The sequence below is a fragment of the Lissotriton helveticus genome, chromosome 1_1 (genome assembly GCF_964261635.1).
Source record: "Lissotriton helveticus chromosome 1_1, aLisHel1.1, whole genome shotgun sequence".
In the NCBI taxonomy this organism is placed as follows: Eukaryota; Metazoa; Chordata; class Amphibia; order Caudata; family Salamandridae; genus Lissotriton; species Lissotriton helveticus.
This window is the reverse complement of record NC_136057.1, coordinates 598167779-598189584: the sequence shown is the minus strand read 5'-3', so window position 1 is coordinate 598189584 and position 21806 is coordinate 598167779. Positions and strand designations below refer to the sequence as shown.

The 21806-nt window shown below is 46.8% G+C and overlaps 1 protein-coding gene across 5 annotated transcripts in view; it reads right to left on the bottom strand.

The window, feature by feature from the left end:
- The window catches only part of IRAG2 (inositol 1,4,5-triphosphate receptor associated 2), a 1168119-nt gene that overhangs the window by 231768 nt on the left and 914545 nt on the right, over window positions 1–21806 (bottom strand). For all 5 annotated transcript variants that reach the window (XM_078674100.1, XM_078674103.1, XM_078674104.1 and 2 more), the window contains one exon: window positions 12651–12785. In XM_078674100.1, the coding sequence (XP_078530226.1) occupies window positions 12651–12785 (135 nt within the window). The remainder of the gene's footprint in view (window positions 1–12650; window positions 12786–21806) is intronic.

Below are 21806 nucleotides of genomic sequence, written 5' to 3'. Positions count from 1 at the left end.
CTAAATAACGGTGATGGATCAAGCCCTGATCTTTGGACTGGGTAAGAGTGGTCTGCTTAATTCAGACACTCTGTTCATCACCACCCCCTTTTCTGAATCATTTTGTCCACCATAAGCGTGGAAGGGTATACTCAGACATGAGTCCCTTGCTCACTGCTCCATCAGGATTCAAGCAAGCCGGGCCGACGACGCCTGAAATGGCAGAAACCGGTCCCCGGAAGCTTGTCTCCTTTCTGGTGAAGAATTGGCTTGGTAGTTTGGTCTGCCCTGTTCCCATGATGCACTGGGCCAGGGACAGACTAATTTGCATATAGCCAGGTTCTGAGCTGGGATGGGGCAGTGAGCTAAATAACGGTGATGGATCAAGCCCTGATCTTTGGACTGGGTAAGAGTGGTCTGCTTAATTCAGACACTCTGTTCATCACCACCCCCTTTTCTGAATCATGAATTATGGCTGACAGCAGGGGTGAACCTTTACCCTGAAGAGATTTATGGACGATGCATAGGGACTTGAAACTGATTCTCTCTTTCACAGGCAGCCAGTGAAGGAGGCGCAGGGCGGGTTTTGCAGAAGACAGTTTGGGGGTTCCTGTCAGCAGTCTGGCTGCGTAGTTCTGGATGACCTGTAATCAGTTAATGACCGAAGTGGGGGCTCCCAGATAAAGTGTGTTACCATAGTCCAGTCTGGAGAGCAGGAGGGACTGCACCAATGTTCCCTCTAATTTTTTTTCTTTGTGTGCGGCAGTGGAGGGTCTCTGTGCGCTGCAACCATGGCTATGTGCGCCAGGAACAGAACCTCGCGTGTCTGCGGCGCCAAATGCCACTCATATTTGGTGCTCTCTTGCCCTCTGTCCCACTCCTTTTTGGTGCCCTCCTGCCCTCTGTCCCACTCCTTTTTGGTGCCCTCCTGCCCTCTGTCCCACTCGTTTTTGGTGCCCTTCTGCCCCCTGTCCCACTCGTTTTTGGTGCCCTTCTGCCCTCTGTCCCACTCATTTTTTGTGCCCTGATGCCCTCTGTTCCATCGTTTTTGGTGCCCTTCTGCCCTTTGCCCCACTCGTTTTTGGTGCCCTTCTGACCTCTGTCCCACTCGTTTTTGGTGCCCTTCTGACCTCTGTCCCACTCGTTTTTGGTGCCCTTCTGCCCTCTGTCCCACTTGTTTTTTGTGCCCTAATGCCCTCTGTCCCATCGTTTTTGGTGCCCTTCTGCCCTCTGCCCCACTTGTTTTTGGTGCCTTTCTGCTCCCTGCTCCCTGGTGTCCATCCCTCCTCCCTGGTGTCCGTCCCTGCTCCACTGGGTCTGTCCCTGCTCCCTGATGTCTGTCCCTGCTCCATGGTGTCTGTCCCTGCTCCCTGATTTCTGTCCCTTCTCCACGGTGTCTGTCCCTGCTCCACGGTGTCTGTCCCTGCTCCCCGGTGTCCGTCCCTGCTCCCCCGGTATCTGTCCCTGCTCCCCGGTATCTGTTCCTGCTCCCCGGTATCTGTCCCTGCTCCATGGTGTCTGTTCCTGATCCCTGATGTCTGTCCCTGCTCCCTGATGTCTGTCCCTGCTCCACGGTGTCCGTCCCTGCTCCCCGGTGTCCGTCCCTGCTCCCTGATGTCTGTCACTGCTCCGTTATGTCTGTCCCTGCTCCCTGGTGTCTGTCCCTGCACCCTGATGTCTGTCCCTGCTCCCCGGTATCTGTCCCTGCTCCCCGGTATCTGTCCCTGCTCCCCGGTGTCTGTCACTGCTCCCTGATGTCTGTCCCTGCTCCACGGTGTCTGTCCCTGCTCCCCGATGTCTGTCCCTGCTCCTTGGTGTCCGTCCCTGCTCCCTGGTGTCTGTCCCAGCTCCCTGGTGTGTGTCCCAGTTCCACTGTGTCTGTCCCTGCTCCCTGATGTCTGTCCCTGCTCCCTGATGTCTGTCCCTGCTCCCTGATGTCTGTCCCTGCTCCCTGATGTCTGTCCCTGCTCCCTGATGTCTGTCCCTGCTCCCTGATGTCTGTCCCTGCTCCACGGTGTCTGTCCCTGCTCCACGGTGTCTGTCCCTGCTCCACGGTGTCTGTCCCTGCTCCACGGTGTCTGTCCCTGCTCCACGGTGTCTGTCCCTGCTCCCTGGTGTCTGTCCCTGCTCCCTGGTGTCTGTCCCTGCTCCCCCGGTGTCTGTCCCTGCTCCCTGATGCCTGTCCTGTGGTTTGGAATTTTGTCAATAGTATCACTGAAAACAATTTGCTCATCCTCGGGTCAATTGTCTTTGTTTTATTTATTAGGTTTTCACTTGATTTTCCTCTCTGGAGGTTGGCGTTTATTGTTCCTTTTAAGACTTCCTTTTCAACAGGCATATTACTGTGTACATTTTGATAGCTCTGATTCGGTTACAGTGTCTGCATTTTTTTAATGCCCCAATGTTCCTGATCCCGTTTTTTCCACCAATCTCTTCTTGTTTGGGATAGCGCAGTCGCTCTGTGGCTCTGTGTGTGTGTGTGTGTGTGTGTGTTGCTCTGCGTGTGGCTCTGCAGGTATGTATGTGTGTGGGTCTGTGTGTTTGTGTGTGGCATTTGCGAGAGATTAAGCTATTGGCATTGTAAATGACAGTGCCATTTATTTATCTGTTTTGAAAACCAACACATAAATAAAAATGTTGTCATTTACAATGCCAATAGCTTTAACTTTTTCAAAGGCGAAACCGTTGCACTGTAAATGCTTGTTATATTAAGTTTCCAAACAGTTCAATTTTAAACATCAGGAACTGCTTCAGCCCAGTGCAGGCCATTACATGTAAATTCATTCACACATCTTGAGAAGGGCTGCTCCAGCAATGACATCAGAAAAGCGAGAGGAGAGCGTCCTTGGTCCTGGGGTAGCTTCAAGATGTGTTTCACGCCGATTTATAGTAGAAGACAGGGACCGCATGTGAATAGGGTGGGATGGCCTTCGGTGACTTGAAGGCTGATATACATTTTCAAGAAGTCACCAAACATGACTTCCATTCAGCACTCGGGGGACATGACCTCTGAACTGACTGCCATCACCTGAGATGGAGGACGCCCATTATGTCATCAAAAGATGTGCTCATCTGTGAAGCACTCATCATCTCATAGGAAAGGCCACATGTCCATAGGACTAGTTCGATTGTTATCCATGTTTGACAACAGATTCAAAGTCAGTTTCTCTTCCTTTAGCCTTATACAAATGGACCAGTGGGTGGAGATACCCCCATACTTTAGGTTCCCTTTAATCCCCAGTCCACATGACATTAAACCACTTCTAAATATAAATGTCCCTAACTCGAGTCTGTCACGTGGGTGAATGCTTCAGCCATATGGACCTTTTGAGGTAATTGATTTGGTACTATAGATGAGAAAATAAATCATTCTTAACCAACAATGGGACACATTTACCAAATAAAAATTCGGAGCACGTAGCTGCGCCATATTCAGCAGCTCCACGCTCAGATTCTTTTAAATGCCGGATACGCTTTATTCACAAGAATACAACGCAATCCTGTGTTTTCCATAGCGTGGAGCAAAAAAAGCTACCTAGCGCCAGCGCAGGCACCCTGACGCCATGTTGCAAGGGAGTCTGCGCTGCGAGGGGGATTGTTTATGCGTAGGAAGGGACACCTTGCTGCACATAAACAATAATTCATTGCGATTTGCTCTTTTTATGTGTGCTGCAGAATGCAGCAAACATGCAAAGAGCAAAAAATGAGGATAAATTAGTAATTTCTAGTTGTATCACCAGTCTAACGCCTGATAAGTCATGGCATAGAATGGCACTGTTTTTGGTGCTGCCTCTGCCTTGTAAATCTGAGGCAGTGTCAAAAAGCAATGGGTGTTGCAGTGGAACGCCCACAGCAACATCCACTGTCCATCCTTTAACTCAGAAGACTGCTGCGAAAATGGGCATATTTACAAGGTGGCGTTAAGCCACTTAAAGTGACTTAACGCCACTTTGTAAATATGGGAAATGGCGCTATGCCACCGGAGCATCAAAAAAGTGACGCTCTGGTGGCGAATGTGGCTTGTAAATATGCCCCAAAGTTACTGCTCTCGGTGATTTAAAGATGCCCCCCTACTAAGAGCAGGGCTTGAGTCGGGGTACCACGCGGGTGGACGGGGTCCCCCACTTATTTTACCGGGGGGATGCCGTCCCCCCTGCCAAACAGCTGGACTTCACTCTTTGGCCTCTCTGGGACGAGGAGCTCGGCACCTTTCGTAACGTCACTTCATGTCGTGACGTCACTTCCGGTGACAGCGTGTCCCCCCACTTATTTTTTTACGACTTGTGCCCTGACTAAGAGTGATGTTGCATCACAACTCTCTGAGTCTACGGGCCTCTATTACTTTCTTTCTACCCTATTCTCCCTCAGGCTTCAACTTCACTGTACTGACTACTCGAAAACCACGCCACTCGCTGACAATCATTTCCAGGAGCAGCGTTTAACCAGGAAATAAATGCACATTATAATGTTACTATGTAGCAAGAGTATTATAAATCTTTTCCACAAAGAAATTCATTCCACCTTGAGCATCATTTTGCATCATGAATTGGACTGATTCTTACCATCGGGCCAATGTGCATATCCTGTATGTAACTTTTATCACAAGGTTTGTACTGTCATTCAATTTGAAAGCGCTTTCACGTCAGCTGATTTCGCCTGTAACCTGTTACATTAAACCCCAAAAATAAAACAAATTAAATGTTCAAGTATCCCTTGGGCAGAAATGGAGGGTGGAGTGGCGAGGGACCCCCACAATTATTAAATAGGGTCCGTCATCGCTCTTAGCCCGAGGCGAGGCGGTGCCCCCTGGTGGTATCACACTGTGCCCCCCCACCACTGTCGTCACATCACGCTTATGGCATACCCTTCTCATGTGCCTCGGGGATCCTTTACCTCCCACTCTCCTCCCTTGGGAATTCCCCAGGAGGGTGGGTGCTTTGTAGCACTAAACTGAGAAGGGCCCAGCCCTCCAGTCACCCTTCCATCACTCCCTGAAGCAGGAATGTGAGGCTATTTTATACCGTGACCCTATTTAAAGAATAACAGCAGGAAAACAGTCATTTACGCCCAACTTTTAAGCACCTCCAGCACATTGTATGAACTCATTTTAAATGTAATTGTGCAGGTAAATGCTAGATGCCTCACTAATCCAAAATAGGGGAAAAATACTGGTTCAAGTCGATTGCTCACTCAGAGCAATTTATTATGCATGTTTTCACCCCACTACTTAGTACATTCACCAGCCGCCGCAGACTTGCTGTATTCTTGTGTTAGTAAAGCGAGGCTGCGGGGGAGATGGTGCGCTTTTGTTTTAAAGTATTCATGCTAATCGCAGTTTGTAAAGGGGCTGCAATTAACATAAATACTTAAATTAAAGCATACCATCTCCCCCGCAGCCTTGCTTTACTAATGAACAATGCATGCGATTCAGGTCAATCGAAAAGCACACGCGTCAGGTCTCACTAATGGGGAAAGAAACAAAAGACAGCAAGTGCCCCCATTGTAAAACTACCTGCCGCTCCCTAGTGTTCACTTCAAGGTGGTCACTATCGCCGTACTCCGCAATCAGGAAATCCCTGTTTTTCGCGCCGCTCGCCTTTTAAAAGGGGCGGCGCGAATACTCTCGTTGGATGTGCTATGTGTGCGCGCTCCACACATTGCACTGCGCGCTCAGCGGTACAGATGTGCGCGGCCGCTCAGGCGCGCGGCTTATTGGGAACAGTGGACTGCACCATGGTTTTCTTGGCTTGGGGAGAGAGCAAGTGGAGGACTTTCCTTGCTGATCTGATGAGGCCAAAGCAGGTTGCCACTGTCTTGCTAGCTTGCACTTGGAAGGTCAGAATATTGTCTAGCCAGATGCCCAGGCTCTTTATTTCTGGCTTAGGAATTAGGACTGGACCCATACATACTGGCCAGATGGTTCTGAGTGCCGTATTATCAAAGTTGCCCAGGGTCATGACCTCGGTCCTTCCTCCATTTAATTTCAGGTGGGAGGACCCCATCCAGTTTACCACTTCCGTGAGAGAGGCTTTCAAGTTCGCAGAATGAGGGGATGATTGGTTTAGGGCTACAACCAGTTGGGTATCATCGGCGTAGGTAACAATATGGATCCCAAAGGGGCCACAATGGATGCTAGTGGGACCATTAAAGAGAGTCGGGCTGAGCGACGAACCCTGTGGGACACCACACTGGAGAGGCCGGGGATTAGAGCTCATGCCATCTTCAAAGACCTGGAAGGTACGACCTTCCAAGAAGAAGCGCAGCCAACTCAGGGCGGTACCGGCAACTCCCAGCTCGCCAAAGCGGTGAATCAGAACCTGATGATTCACCGTATCGAAGGCTGCGCTCAGGTCTAAAAGAAAAATGGCCGTAGCTCCTCCTGCATCTAAAAGTCTCCTGCTTTCCTCCACAACCGCCAGCAAAGCAGTCTCCATGCTCTGCTCAGGGCGAAAGCCTGTTTGTGAAGGGCGTACCAAGTTGGAGATTTCCAGGAACTCAGAGAGGATGTGGTTTACATATTTCTCTGCGATTTTTGAGATTCCTGGAAGAAGGGAGATCGGGCAGTAGTTGCCCAGGTCTGCAGGATCAAGGTGAAGTTTTTTAAGCAGGGTCTTGACCTTTGCTCCCTTCCACAGAGGGGGGGGGGGACTACTCCTGAGTAAAGGGAGGAATTGATAGCATCGGTGATTGTGTGGCCGATGATAGGAGCGACTTTGGGTAAGATGTTCATAGGCGCCGGGTCACTATGTGAGCCGCTTTTTACTGTGGGCAGGAGTGATAGGAACGTCTCGAGGGATAGAGGGGGAAAACATTCCAGGTGGTGAGTAGTGGAAGACGGGTCTGCTGTAAGAAACATCGCTAAAGGATCGATTGGGGGGGGGGGAGGGTTTTTAGAATGTTCTGTATTTAATTGTCAAAGAACTCAGCCTGGTTTTCGCAGCGGGTTCCATGGGGGTCCGCTGAGGCGGGGGGGACTGGACATTTAAGTAGTCTTTTTGTAATGGCAAAAGTCTCTCTAGGGGAGTTGGCGGCTTGTTGGATTTTTGCCTCATAGTAGGTTGCCTGAGCTTTCCTCATTTCCTCCTTGTATTAAATCTAAATAGGTATACCAGCTCATGATTGATGTCTCTGGAATCACAATTTAAAAATCCTAACTTATGGTGAAGTTGGATTTTAAATTGAAATTCTAAAAATGCCATTTTCATAAAGTTGCCATTTTCTTGCCTTAGCCATTAGGTGCCTGCAGCCTATCTCTGGATCACATGACTGGATGTGGGTGGCAGTTGGGCTTTGTGTATTTCTCCCAGACAGCCACACACAATGGGGAGCCTAGGTGGGACTGGATGTGCCATCACTAGCAGTGCCATCACTAGCAGGGTGAGTTGGAGGAACTGGGCTCAGCCCTACTTACACTTGAATAGGCTAAGTCCACATCACCTGTAGTTTGAAGCCAGGGCAAGAAAGGCAGGGCATGTGGGCACTTCAAAGGCATGCCTCTAAAAGCTTTCCAATTCTTCAATGGCAAAATGGTGTATTAAATACTCGGCCTCAGACCCCAACTCGTCAGTACACTTCTGGACCTGTGGATACTCTGCCAAGAAGGATAACTGTTGTGCCGCTAAAAGGACTGCACTCTGCTGGACTGCTGCTCTAAAGGAACTGTTGCTTCTTTAATGGGGAGGAAGACCTGGGCCTGTAACTTCACCTTCAACCCAGGACACCAGAGTGACCCTAAATCTAATCTGCTGGGCACCTAATCCGAGTCTCAGGGACATAAAAGGCACACCAACATCCATAACTAGCCTCCACACTCAGCTGCAGTGAATATCTGACCCCCAAGTGGTGCCTCTCAGGTCCTGGACCCTTGCTGTGACTCACAGGTGCTGAAATCAAGCTTTAGGGTTCTTAGCGACCACAAACGGGCCAGTTTGCACCAAGATCGCCTCGCTCACACCACAAATCAGAGCAAAGCTCCGCCAGCTGAACTCTTTGCACTGCAGCATCAGCCACTCATGGGGACCACCACCACGAAGCTCCAGCAACCCCTGCCCACGATGTCAACTCCTTGTGCTTCACCGACGGCATCCTTGGACGCTCTCCCTGCTCCTGAATGTACTCTTCAACGTGAATAGGACTCATGGAGTGAACTTGAGAAGGTCGGTCAACCTTCAGCAGAACTAACTTGGGACTGTATCCAACCTGCACACCATCATAGATGCGTGCAATTTTGGCTTTGACCTGGTCCAGCGCAACCAGATAGTTGTGGTTGGTGCTCTTGTTTTCAGGTGCTATTTTACAGTTTATTCTTTAAAAATTCATGTCTCTCTGATTGGATCTTTGTTGTTTTGGTCTTGTTTTATTTATTACATTTTGCTCTAGATTTCTAACGAGGTGTGGGATTCTTTTTGTGTGGTGATTTCACTGTTTTACTGTTTGAAGTGTTGCACACATACTTTTCACATTGCCTCTATTTTTAGCCTCACTGCTCTGTACCTATTGGGGTTTGCTTGTGCCTTACCCTGACAAGGATTGTGGTTTCTGTTTGACCAGGGTTCACCCCCTGGTCAACCAGTTACCCAATGTCTCACACTGTGCGACTATCAGATTTGAATATATTGACTGCCTCCACCACCGCTGAGCTTTCATCTTCTGCTTGTTTCCTCAATGGTTGCTTAATGCCTTTGTGTTTAGATTGTGTTTCCCTTGTTGACGAGTGAGATGTGTTCCATTCTTTCCGAGCTGTTCCTGCTTTATATTTGTCCAGCCAGTCTGACATTTTTGTTGGTCAGTAAAAAAGATTTTAGCATTCACCATTTGTTTTGCTGGAAAAAGCAACATATATCTAACACTGCTGCCCTGAGGTTCCTCTTGAGATCAACAGGAAAATGGGGATTGCTTGATTTTCTATTTGATATGGTCGTGAGCTACTGGTTCCTGTATGTCAATGCCATTAACATAGCAACTGCGCCACCACCAGTCTGGGAAGTGCAAGTGGGAGCAGACATCTTTCCACAACTCTTGGTGTCTTTTGTAGTGTGTAGAACTTGCAGAATCCCTGAGACCCCACCTCTATTACTAACCAGTTTTATAGATCTGACACCAAGTCAATTACTTCCACTTCTTCTGATAGACCACAATATGAATGTTGTTACTGCTTCCATTAATCATCTTGCAATAAGCTTACGTCTAAGACCACATGTTGATTTTAGTTTCCAGAGTTTGCCCAGATTCTCCTGGGGTAGAGGCGGCTGCTCCATATCCAGAGTGTCACTGCTAAGGCTCTTCTAGATTTAGCCTCTAATCTGGGCTTTGTTACAGTATTACAAATAGCATCCTGCTACTCATTCCTTCGTATTATGCACATCTCTAATCCTTCCTTGAGGGAAGATATGTCATTCTGGGTTGTGTAGGTGACAGTGATTCTTAGTACTGCTACTAGCTCAAAATTTCCACCCCAGCCCATGGGAGAACCTATGCCATGGCTATAAAGTAACTGAGTCTCCCTCGTGTTTTTCGTATTATTATTTCTCCAAAGAACTATCTTAATGCTTGTATGAGTAGTTCTTTGAGATTTTGTGGATGTGCTGTGACAGGTGAGTAACATTGTCTCCTGTGTTTATTAAGTCTTTAGCTAGGTATTTCCCAGACTGGCTTCAGATGATGTACTATATGCAAAGGGCAAACAATTGGCAACCGGGCATAGAAACAAACAATGGGTGCTCAGCAAACAGTATCAGGCGGTAATTGTGCTGCAGTAATGTTGGTGCTACTCCCATAAGGCACATGGTCAAACTGATTTGCATATGGCCTTGTCTAAACTGGGGTGGCAGAGTGGGCTAAAGAACGGTGATGGATTAAGCCCAGATCTGTTGACTGGGTGCGACTGTGATTGGTTCAGATGCTCCGTCCATCACCACCCCCTTTTGTACCGCTTTGTTCGCCATAAGTTGGCAGGGTATGCTCAGACGTGAGTCCCTTGCTCACTTTGCCACTGGATTCAAGCAAGCCTGGCTGAAGACAGCTGAAATGCCAGAAACCAGTCCTAGGAAGCTTGTTTCCAGTCCAGGGAAGGCATGGCTTGGCAGTTTGGGCTGGACTGTTCCCATGAGGCACATGGTCAGACTGATTTGCATATGGCCATGTCTGAACTGGGGTGGCAGAGTGGGCTAAAGAACGGTGATGGATTAAGCCCAGATCTGTTGACTGGGTGCGAGTGTTTGATTGGTTCAGATGCTCCGTCCATCACCACCCCCTTTTGTACCGCGGTACTACCAAGTGAGCAGGGGTCGGCTGCCAATTCCACCCCAATAATCCCTTCAAAGAAGAGAGTAGGGAATAAATACAAATCCTCTCTGAGCTCACACACAAAGTAATAGATAGTTAATAACAGTCTCAGAGCCTCAAATATTCTAGTCCACTGTTAATCCTTGGTCATCCATTCTGGGACTTAATACACGCCATATTCGATTTTTATGTATACAGCTTCATCAGCAATATGGCTTTAGTTTATCAATAGTTCATTCAGCTATAAATTGTCGATTTGTAAACAAAGCAGTTTCCTGTGTGTTCTAGTGTTTTGTTGTGTGTTATCTCACACTTCTAGAAAACAAAACATGTGTGTGGAGGGTCAAGGGGAATATTTAACGACCTCTCTGCTCACTCCCCTACTCTGAGATACAACATACACAAGAGAGCAGACAAGGTCTGGAAATAAGGTGTACAGAGATGTTGGCGAAAGTGCAACAGTGGTCTGATGGGAGTTTTCTCCAGCCTGTGTTTCCAACAGCACATGTTCACGCATGCACCCACTGTTGCACTTTCGCCAACATCTCTGTACACCTTATTTCCAGACCTTGTCTGCTCTCTTGTGTATGTTTTATCTCACACTTCAACTTCTTCAGGGCTGTGACCAAAAAGGTATTTTTCCGTGCACGCCACGCATTACACTTGGGACGCACCATACTACAATTTTTCACTACTCCCTTTCCTCGCGAGTATTAGTTTGGGCCGACATTACGAGTGGACTCACTCCGTGGGTTCATTACTGTGGGGTTTCAGAATAATATCTCTTGTTGATACGGATTGTGATTGGATGCCATAGAAAGATAACTTTGATTAGAACATTACCTTTTTGGTGTGCTCAGAGAGGATTTGTATTGATGTCCTTCATGCGAATTGCTTAAAAGCCATAGCAACAGTCTCTCTGCTCTTGAGGCTACCAGGCCCCCAATAGCCAGCAGTGCCCTCATCAGAACTTCTTAGTACAGATTAATAAAGCTCGGTGATTCTGATTTCCCCCACCTCCTCTCCCCTCTTTCACTCATGGGGAGCTCCTCAGTGCTCCACCTGTAGAGCACAGCTGAGCTCTGCTGATCTCTGGCAAGACTGCCTAACTCCAGAGGGAGCTGTGGAACTAAGCCCAGTCCATTTTGCTGCTCCTACTCCCCCCCAGGTGTTCATCCGGTGTATCTTTCCTGTCTTTTTTAGTCCCTGGTTCAGTTCAGACCACCAGGAAGGACAGGGAGGAAGAGTCAGGGACATCTGGGGCGTGGCAAATTAAGTTCCTCTTCTACTCTGTACATGTGCCGCAAACAGCCGCCCTGCTGGGTACCATTATGGAAATGCCTGCGCAGACCAGAATTGGTCTGGAAAATGTAGATCTACTCTCTTCATGGCCCACCAGGCAGTTCTAAGTGGTCAGACTAATCTCACTGTCTCCAGTAGAAGATAAATTCACTAGGCATTCAGGATTGTTATGGCTCGAGCAGGTCAGCCGCGAGCTCGCTCTATCACACTCCAGCAGCTACTGACCGCACTCCCTTCATATAAAGTTATGTTAAGCATTGGAGAGTGTCTCTTTGGCAAGATTTACTTATTTCATTTTTCATTTTGTGTGTAGTGGCATAGGCAGAGCATAATTTACTTCTTATTATTAAGCATCTAAAATAAACTGCTTGTGAAGTCCAAACTTTTAGGTTGCCAATTTAGTTGAGGATACTTGATCAACCTTATAGATTAGCATATTGTTAAGATTCCAATAAAATTTTGACTCCTACGGAGAGTTCAAATCTAATGCCAATTCGGGTGGAAATTTTCACAATTATTAGTGGAAAAAATAGGTTTATGATCCGGTTTCCAGAGTTCGATTGGGGCTGCATTTGGATTGTAACACTGTAAAGTATTTGTTTAATTAAATCATAAAATGTCTTTACATAAAATGATTTATGTTAAAATCATAATTAATACCTCTGGTTTCTTCAAATGATCAGGAGCAAGGTTCTGGCAGATTTGTGGTTCCTACCTGGATGGTTTCTGGAAGCGAGACCGAGAACAGACCGTGTTTTACTCCCGCAGCATCTTCAAGTGAATGCTTGCATTATTCTCAGCCACTGGTAATAACGCCAGTTCACATTCCATTCTTTTTTTGTTCGTTGTGCCACTACACACAGGGACCAACCTAATGCAAATCAGCCCCGGTCGTGCTCCAATAGGAGGAGTGAATCGCATACTACCAGGCTGCAGCCACACTAAACGGATCAAAAGCAAACACTTTCTCAACAAAGATCTTTGGAGCTAGGTCTGTGTTTCACACAATTAAAGGAAATACAGCATAAGTGAAGCAACTGGAGCAAATGCATCTAAATTGTACGTCATAGTAAATTTATGGTTACCTGATGAATGGCTCCCAACATTTCTGCTCTACTGGCCACTCGAGCTGTGTGCTGACTCAAAAACTGTAAGCTTTTCTCTAGCTTCTTGATGATATCATGCGACTGGTTATCTTCCTCGCAAATGGGGACCAATGTCTAAGCGGAAATACCAAGAAACAGATAAAGTGATTTATAGAATAAGACCAGTGGTTTACACACAGTGCTAAGTTTCCTTTTAGGTAATCAGGACCAATTTCACCAGGTAGAGGAATAATACAAATTCACTTTCCATATCCCCTTCAATTTGAATGTGTTCTTTGTGTCTTTCAAACGTGGTTATCAAAACTAAACATATTTAGTAATGAATTGTTAGTAATATATTCATGTTTTCTGAATTCTTACTCAATACCTCTATTATGAAGTACACAGTAAGTAAGCGGAGTGGAAAAAATGTCAAGAGATCGGTTTACTGGACTTTTTTCTCCGTTCTCCACTGGTCAGTTATTTTACATGATTATTGGAAGATGACCCAGTGATAGGGGACATGTCTTGGTATTTTCACAGAAGTCTACGTTCAATTTTTGCTGCCAAACAAAGGTTGTGTCAATACCGACTCGAAACAATGTTTCTGCGATTATGTCCCAAATTATCAGGCCAACATATAAATCACCAAAACAGTTGCCGATAATGGAATTACCAAATCCACCTTTAACAACCTATTTGCAGATTCACTTCACACTAGCATTTAATGTAAAATAGCATGCAGCACAGCCAAAGACGGTCATTTCAACTGACCAGGGTTTTCTTTAGAAGCTTTCAATTGGAGCAGAGAGCTAATATATTTTTGTTTTCTCTGAATACAAATTAATGAAGCTTAATCCCATGACAGAAACTTTTATCTCTGTGAAAACTTATCTAATGCTCAGGTGGCAGGATATACTCCCAGAAGAAGCGTCCGTGTCGGTTATCCTGATAGAGGCTGATATTCTTCCTGCTGTCCTCCTGCCAGTTGTAGAAATGCTCTGGATATTTATGCTCCATGGAGATATCTGCTGCGGGAGTGACTGAAGCCGCTGGGGACTGCAAGTCCCACAACTCCCTGCGCCTGGACACACCTGAGGCTCATCTGGCCGGCTACTTCAGGCACGCTGACTGCAGCGCAGGAAGCGCCCGGGCCATGGGCAGGCCTGTCTGTGCCCTCACGCTGCCGGACATAGCTTAGCTGGGACACCCCTCTAAAATTGACCTTCTCTAAATAGGTGAGGGATTATGGGAAAGAGGAGACGCACTGCTGGGCCTCTGTTAGCTACCCCTCCCTCCAAGCTTAAACCTACATCGATTGACCTACTGCTGCAACGGGCAATTGGGGTTATGGCTAAAGAAATTGATCTGGTGGAAAGGAGGTTATTATTAGGTGCAGGAGTGCCCTTAGGGGGGCCACTTCTATCTCGTTTTTGTTCATCTGATCTAGCAGATGATACCAATGCTGATGAAGTTGGACCAAGTATTGTAATTGGGACTACAGTGCTTTAAACGGTTCACCTCACCCACAGGCCTTCTGTATTGGCCCTCACTGCCCAGCGAAAAAAGGGAGAAGGGTCATTCGTAGTAAGCAATTAATTCAATGAATGCAGGCTGCTTCTTTAACTGATATCCCTGCTCCTGGCCAGCCGTTAACTGCCAACATCGGTTCTAGTAGTAACGGATTGGACCTACAACAAACGTGGCTGATGCAATTGGTAACAGAGATAGTTGATAAGGTTATAGCCATTCGGAATACAGACTTGATAACAACTCTGGCACGTCTTGGAATCATAGAACAAGCCCAAAAATGTACTTTAAAACCAATATTTCAAGGGCATAGAACTTGTGAAGATGATGCCCCATGCAACTCTAATCACAAGTTCTGACAGGAGGTGCATTTGAAAGGGCCCTGCTGCTACCGCCTCTTTACAGTCAACTAAAATGAATCAAGCATCTTCTAGTCCGCTTAATGTTGAGAATCAGAATGGGGTTCAAACGTGGCAGAAGGGACGCAGCAATGAGTGCCCTAGAACTATAGTGCAAGACACCTGCCAAAAAGCAACGGCCATCGATTTGCCACCCAAGTCCTGCCCATATGTAGTAATATTGTTAGGTGCTCCCGAATTATGAGGAGGCCAAGCTGAAACACATGATGAACTAACAAACAAATGTTTGCATTGGCTTGTGCAAAACTGAAATTTCCCACTCATTAGCACACAATATTCCTTTTTCACACAGAGTGGGATGGATTGGGAAGAGAAGTTCCGATCGTTCAGGGGCTTGCATAGTCATTAATTTCAGGGACCCTAATATGGTGCTGAATTTGTTGTTTGATTATGTGCAGCGAAAGAAGGGCGCTCAAATATTATTCTCTTGCCCCTAGGTTTTATGCCTTACGGGGTCTGCTAGCATAATTCGCCAAAATATTCCCCAACTAACATGCCCCTTTATAATGGCCTCCAACGATTTAACAGAAATGTTACCATACCAATCTCAAATTGCTATAATGTATTGGAAATGGTTGATTGACTAAGTGCTAAAGAAATCTCCTTGCTGAGTCTTGAGGGGTAAGTAATGGACCTGATGTAGAAGAGGTTACTTCCAAAGTATTGAGTATTCTTAGCAATTTTGATAGTGTTGAAGGCACAGGCCCGAGAAACAGAACAAAGAGCGACCTCCCCTTTTTTGAACTCTACCTCCCAGCCCTTGCCATGAACTGATGATCCTGAAAACTAAACAGACCTTCATGTATATGATGGATTGACTCTGATGTCATTGAACCTGCAGAGATTACCTCTAAACTTTCTGCCCCCAATTGGACCACGTTTACTGGAAAAAATGACGTGTGTTTTCCAGGAGACATGGACAGTGGATACAACGTATGTTAATGGTTACTCTACATATAGCGTTCAAGCCAAATGCTGGGAGAGCGATCGGGGTTTCAAGAGTTTATTCAAATATGAGATTGCCTGTATTCATCAGCAGCTAAAGGATGATTTCCCTGATATAATGGGGCTCAAGCTAAAGTTATATGCCAGTTTAAAATTGATTCGATTTAATGTTTATGTAAGATTGGTCTCTTTGGGCGTTGACTCATTCGTTTTGGCTGTGTTAGATGATCTAGTAGGTGTTTATCAGCAGCAGACTAGAATTGTGGTCGGAGGGGGTTTCAATGTTTAATTTGCGACATCTCCTTCAATTAATGCCTTGAGGAGGAAGTGGAGCTCTGAGGCATGTGATGCTTCTAGCCCAATGAATCACAAACCCATTAGCTTCATCGATATTTTGAACACAAACAATTCAAGACAAGTATTGGACAAACTGTAGGCCTGGATGGATGCAAACTGTATTCTTTCATCTCTTCAGGCAGGTTTCCTCCCCGAAACAAGTACTTTTGATTAAGTTTTCAGGTTCACAGTATTAAACTGGCAATAAATGTTAAGCGACCAGAAATTGTATATTGCTTTTCGTTGATTTATGATCAGTTTTTGATCTTGTACCTCGAGAAAGTCTATGGAAAGTACTGTTATGCATGGGAGCCCCTACTATCCTGGTGGCTAATAGCCAAGATACATGAAGCCAATTACGCTCCGATCCGTTGGGGGAAATACGGAGAGCCAAATGACAGAATAGCGATACAGCATGGAGTACGTCAAGGGTGCATTTTGGCACCAACATTATTTACCCTGTATATAAATAGGGTGGTAAATGACCTTGCTGGTTGCAGGAATGATTTTTCTTCTCTGAATGGGATGAAAATTCAAATTCTTTGTTTGCTGACAATTCCTTACTGATATTTAAGATCCCTGCAGGCCCTCATATACTGCTATATATGTGCAGGGGACTGGAACCCAACACAGCGTAGACTAAATGTATGGTGTTTGAAAATGGCAGATCTAGACACTCCATAGTCAAAGTTGATGGGAAGTCCCTTGAGCAGGTTCACAGGTTTGAAGTAGACCCAGCTGCACCCAAATAAACCCAGCTTTTGGAGGTTTACCGTGATGAAAGCCCAAGGCGCTGGGCTCTTTGGATCTGCGATATGTATATATGCGGACATTTGTAAGTTGGTAGTAGGGGAGAAACATTTTGCACGGTCTCTTGTTTCAGTTCCCACTAGTATCCCACTTGTCCCCCTTGCCGATGTTGCCTCACTGAAGCCTTTGAAGTACTGGTTATGACTGTATACCACGCCTGAGCTACTTGATCAAGCGGCTCTGAAGGAGCTGTTGATGAATAGTGACGGTAGGGAGATCTAGCTGTGGGATTTGCCACTCACATTCCCACTCGTCAGTCAGATCTGACAGGATTGGGGTGAGTGGTTTGAATGTACAGTTAAAATTGTCCACCACTTATGCGGGGACATTATCTGTATAATGGGACAGGGCAAGGCCTAGAGTACAAATCATATTGGTTTCCTCCGAGCCCCACACCACTATATTATACATGTTAAAAATCCTAATTTCCTGTCCACTACAGAAAGTAAGCTCCAATGCTAATATATCTAGGGATTCAACATTGAGGAGCTTAACTTTAATCCTCAGTTCAATTTCAACCCCTACTGCTAAGCCTCCCGAGTGTCTACCCAGCTCCTTTGTGGTAGCATTAATAGCATAGACTGAGAAGCCACTTCTGTGCGGGATATGCAAGCTCCAAGTTTCCTGGAACAAAATTACATCAAAGGAGTCTACTAAAGAACACAATGCAGGGTCAACCAGTAGCTTAGAGATCCCTGCCATGTTCCATAGAAGACACCTTAGAGAGTAATTAGCAGAATGCCCCCCCTTCCACAACCCCAAGAGTGGGGGCAATCACGTCCCTGCTTTCATCCACAACAGTACACTTGCAGTTAACCTCAGAATCGGAGATCAGGTGCAAGGAAGAAGGGTCTTTTAATAGAGGAGGGCCTAAAAATAACGACACTGGGGAGCCTAAAGGACCTCTGTTATTAGCTGATTTCATCTGTTCCTCATACGGGAGTCAGCTTTGCCCTTTCCATTCATCCACATTAAGTATGGGCAATCCTAGTTGGGCAGGTCCGCAAGCTGTCAACACTGGCCTAATGGGGGGTCCAGTAGGGGGTCTGTATCTGATGGAGATAAGGGAGTTTGCAGTGGGGATTGTGTGTGAGTCGATCAAGAGTAATCCAGTGCACATACCCTCATCAAAAAAGCTGACTTCAATCATGTCCCAAGATGTCCCCAACATAGGGATTCTTTTTACAGACTTAATGTCATCTCTGATGATTGAATAACAGTGTCTGGTGGGCCTAAACCAGTAGATGACCTTGTTCTTGAGTGAGTCCTGGTCTTCAAATCTCACCGAAGAAAGTTTGGGGACCTCTGTGAGGTAGATCACCGCTCGATTGCCCCATTCCCTGGATGTCATTCCAGTCCTCTTTTCTGCTACATTCCCATGAGCTGACTTGGGAATATTCATTCATCCAATGTGACCTCACCTATCTACAATCCTACGCCATTCCCGGCCTTGGCCAGCACCTAGAGGATTTCCTGAGATTAGGCTTAAGTGTATCTCTAGGGCTGCAGTCTTTGGTGATATGTGGTGGTAGGTGAGTGTGCCCAATTGTAGTGGAATCTTGTAGTGGGTTTGTATTACACGAACTACAGACCTCAATACCCTTTGAAGCCCTGTGGTCAGGAGCGGTAACGAAGTCTCTAATAAAGCCACATTCCCACCATTAACCCTCTCTGTTAAGCACACAACCTTCACTCTGAGTGTAATGACCTCATCTCTCAGTGACTCAATTAGTTCTTTCAACGCCTGTATTTCACAAACAAGGATTATACATATTTCTTGAGAATCAACTCCAACTACCCCAACCCCAGCTTCCTTGGTTGCAAGGACATCAAATCTATTATCGCACTCTATGTGTACAATCGGTGTTATAGTAGGAGCACTTTTCGATTCATTGAAGGGTGGAGTAATAGTTGAACCGGGCTCCACGTTAGAGGGCCCAATAACCAAAACCTATATTCGAAGTTTGTTTTTTAAAAATCAATGGTATTTGCTTGACTTTTTTTTTTGCTGGGGGCGGTTTAGGGGAAATAACTGTCATGATTCCAGGAACATTTGCAGAGCTAGTGGGACTACCTCGCGGAGAGTGGGAGCCAGGTGAACCAGAGTAGGCTAAGCCATGGCATTCACTCAAAATGGACTCCATCCTGTTCATTGTCTCATGTCAAACAGCACAAGAAAGCCTTTTATTATGATGGACACCGGCCCTGGGCTTTTCTTTTGCCCTTCTCTTAAAGTGCCCTCAGTTATCTGTGGTCTAACTAGAAGACACCAAGGAAGGCTGTTTCCACATAACACCCTGCCACCCGCTTAAACTCCCCAGGAGGGTCTAGTGTGTCCCAATATCAATAAAAAACTGCCAAAGGGGTAGTCACATTCACAGTCAATAAAATGTCACAATAAGGGATGAGGTCGACTTCAGTACCTTCTAACCAAGTCAATGCAGGCCGAAAGGAGCTTGTGTTGGGCACGAAGCAATTTGCAGCAACAGCTAAAATAACCAAGGGAGGTGGTCCCACCCCTTCCTGGCGCTGATAGGTGCAGACAGGCCCGCCCTTGGTCTGGGCTTTGGCCGGGCATGTCCCAGGCAGCAGGAGCAGATTTTGTGCAACTCTTGGCACGAAACACATCTGCAACTCCTGGCGCTTTGAATACTTGGGGATGGAGTCCCCTAAAGTGCCCAGTGCAGTGCAGTGCGATGATGGGCTCCCATGCCGCGGGAGCTCGGAGCAGCTTTTGTGCGCCTACTGGCGTGAAATAACACATCAGGGCCTCCTGGCGCTTGGGAGACTGAGGGATGGAGTCCCCTAAAGTGCCCAGTGCAGTGCGGTGCGATGCGATGATGGGCTCCTGAGCTGCGGGAGCTTGGAGCAGCTGTTATTGGCCTCCTGGCAAGAAACAGCGCATCGGCGCTTCCTGGCGCTTGAGATACTGGGGGATGGAGTCCCCTAAAGTGCGGAGTGCAGTGAGATGATGGGTTTCTGCTTCCTGTCCTCCCACCTCCCTGACATCCCTTCCCTCCTCCCAATGCTACTTATGAAAGCTGCAGCACAGCGGCACTCCAAATGCACTCCAAAAGCAAGCTTGTCTGTGCTGGTCCGTGGTTGGACTGTGCCCAACTCAAGGAACTCTGGCCCCTCCCTATCACCTGCCAATACACCGCAAGGAACTCCTGGACCTGAACCCCAGACACCGAAACACAAGCTGCCGCACATCCTGACCAAGGTCTACCAAAAGACCCTTCACCTGCCTACACTGCAGCTTGTCCTGCAACACATCCCCAGATGAATCTCGCACCACTCCCACTCAGAAGATCACAACCAACCTGGAACAGATTCAATGCATCCTGATCAATGCCTGCTCCTTCTGCAAACATGCCACGGAAATCTGGAACACCTTCACCATCCTCTTCTTGGACATCGCATTTATCACCAAAATGTGGCTCAACCCCTACTTGAACCCAGACACGGTCAACATCACTCCTGACAGCTACAGGATGATACACTGAGACCAAATCGACAAACACAGCGGGGGCATCGCCATCATCTTCAAGGAAACTATCAAATGCTCCGTCACCAACGATGACCTAATGCCTCATAGTACACCTAAATTCTGACTACAAACCAATGATAAGAGGCACCCTCACCTACAGAACCCCGGGACCCCGACTACCCTTCTGCGGCACCATCTCCAACCTCATTGCCTCCCTTGTCATCGACTTTGTCCACTACGTCCTGCTCAGTGACCTCAATTTACACAACAACACCAACTCTACCTCCCTCCTGAACAATCTCAACATTGTTGTCACCCAACTTGCCACCAAACCCACGCACAAAATCAGACACACACTCAACGCCATAGTCACCTCCAGCGACAGAATCAAATTCACCCATGTCACAAAACTCACCTGGACCGTCCATTCCATTGTGCACATTACAGTCTCAAATGCCCAGCTCCCCCGCCAGGCACCACAGCATCCCACGCTGCAGCTGGGGCAAGGTAACCAAGACCATATTAACACAAGCCTTCTGTGCCTCACAAACTGAAACTTGAGCAGATCTTAACAAGGCCGTCCAGAACTTCACCTGCTGGATCAAAAACCCCGCCGATATAGTCCCCCCACTCAAACCACCAAAAACTAACTAACCAGCTTGCACACCCTGGAACTCAGAATCAGCAAGTGCAACTGCTACTGACTCGAGAAACACTGTTAGACTTGGCATCTTTTGGCATGTTTCCCCAGTCTTTTTGCTTTCGGACCTCCTGATTTTGATTGTTTTTGCTGGTTTAGTGTCACTGTGCACTCTCTCACTGCTGTTCAGTTTTAAAGTGCAAGTGCTCCTGGTGTAAATTATGTTATGGACTGGTGTTTCCATGATTGGCATATTTGATTTACTGGTGAGGCCCTAGTAAAATGCACTGAGAGTGCCAGGACTGGTAAATCAAACGCTACTAGTGGCCTTGCAGCACTGGTTGTGCCACCCACAGAAGTAGCCCTGAAAAGGCAGCTCAGACCTGCCACTGCAGAGTCTGTGCACAGTTTTTAACTGCCATATCGACCTGGCAAGTGCACCCACTTGCCAGGCCCCAACATTCCCTTTTTCTACATACCCCTAAGGTAGGCCCAAGGTACCCCTTCAGGAAGGGTGCGGTGTATGTTAAAGGTAGAGCATGTACTGATGTGTGTGACATGTTCTGGTGGTGAATTACAGTGTAATTCCTTTTTCACCATTTCAAGGCTGCTTGTTCCCATAGTACAGAATGGGGAGTTTGTTTATACCATCTTATAAACCTAACTACCCAGAGGAACAAGGTAGAAAATAAAGTTTAGTATGTCTGGAATCAATCTTAAAACGAGTCTTTAAGTGAAGATGATTTTTACATTCTGTGTTTGAAAATACAATTTTTAGAAAGTAGGTATTTTCTTGCATGACAGGGGCTGGAGAGGGGCAGTCGTTCCAGAGAGCCCGATGGATCAGGACTGGGCTGAATACAGCGGAGTTGAATACACCTGGGAAGCATTTACAGTAGTGGGAGGAGATTTCCTTGTACCTGAATGGGCCTGGTCTGCCTTGCACAATGCAGTCTCCACCCCCTCCCAGGAAGCTGCACCCATGA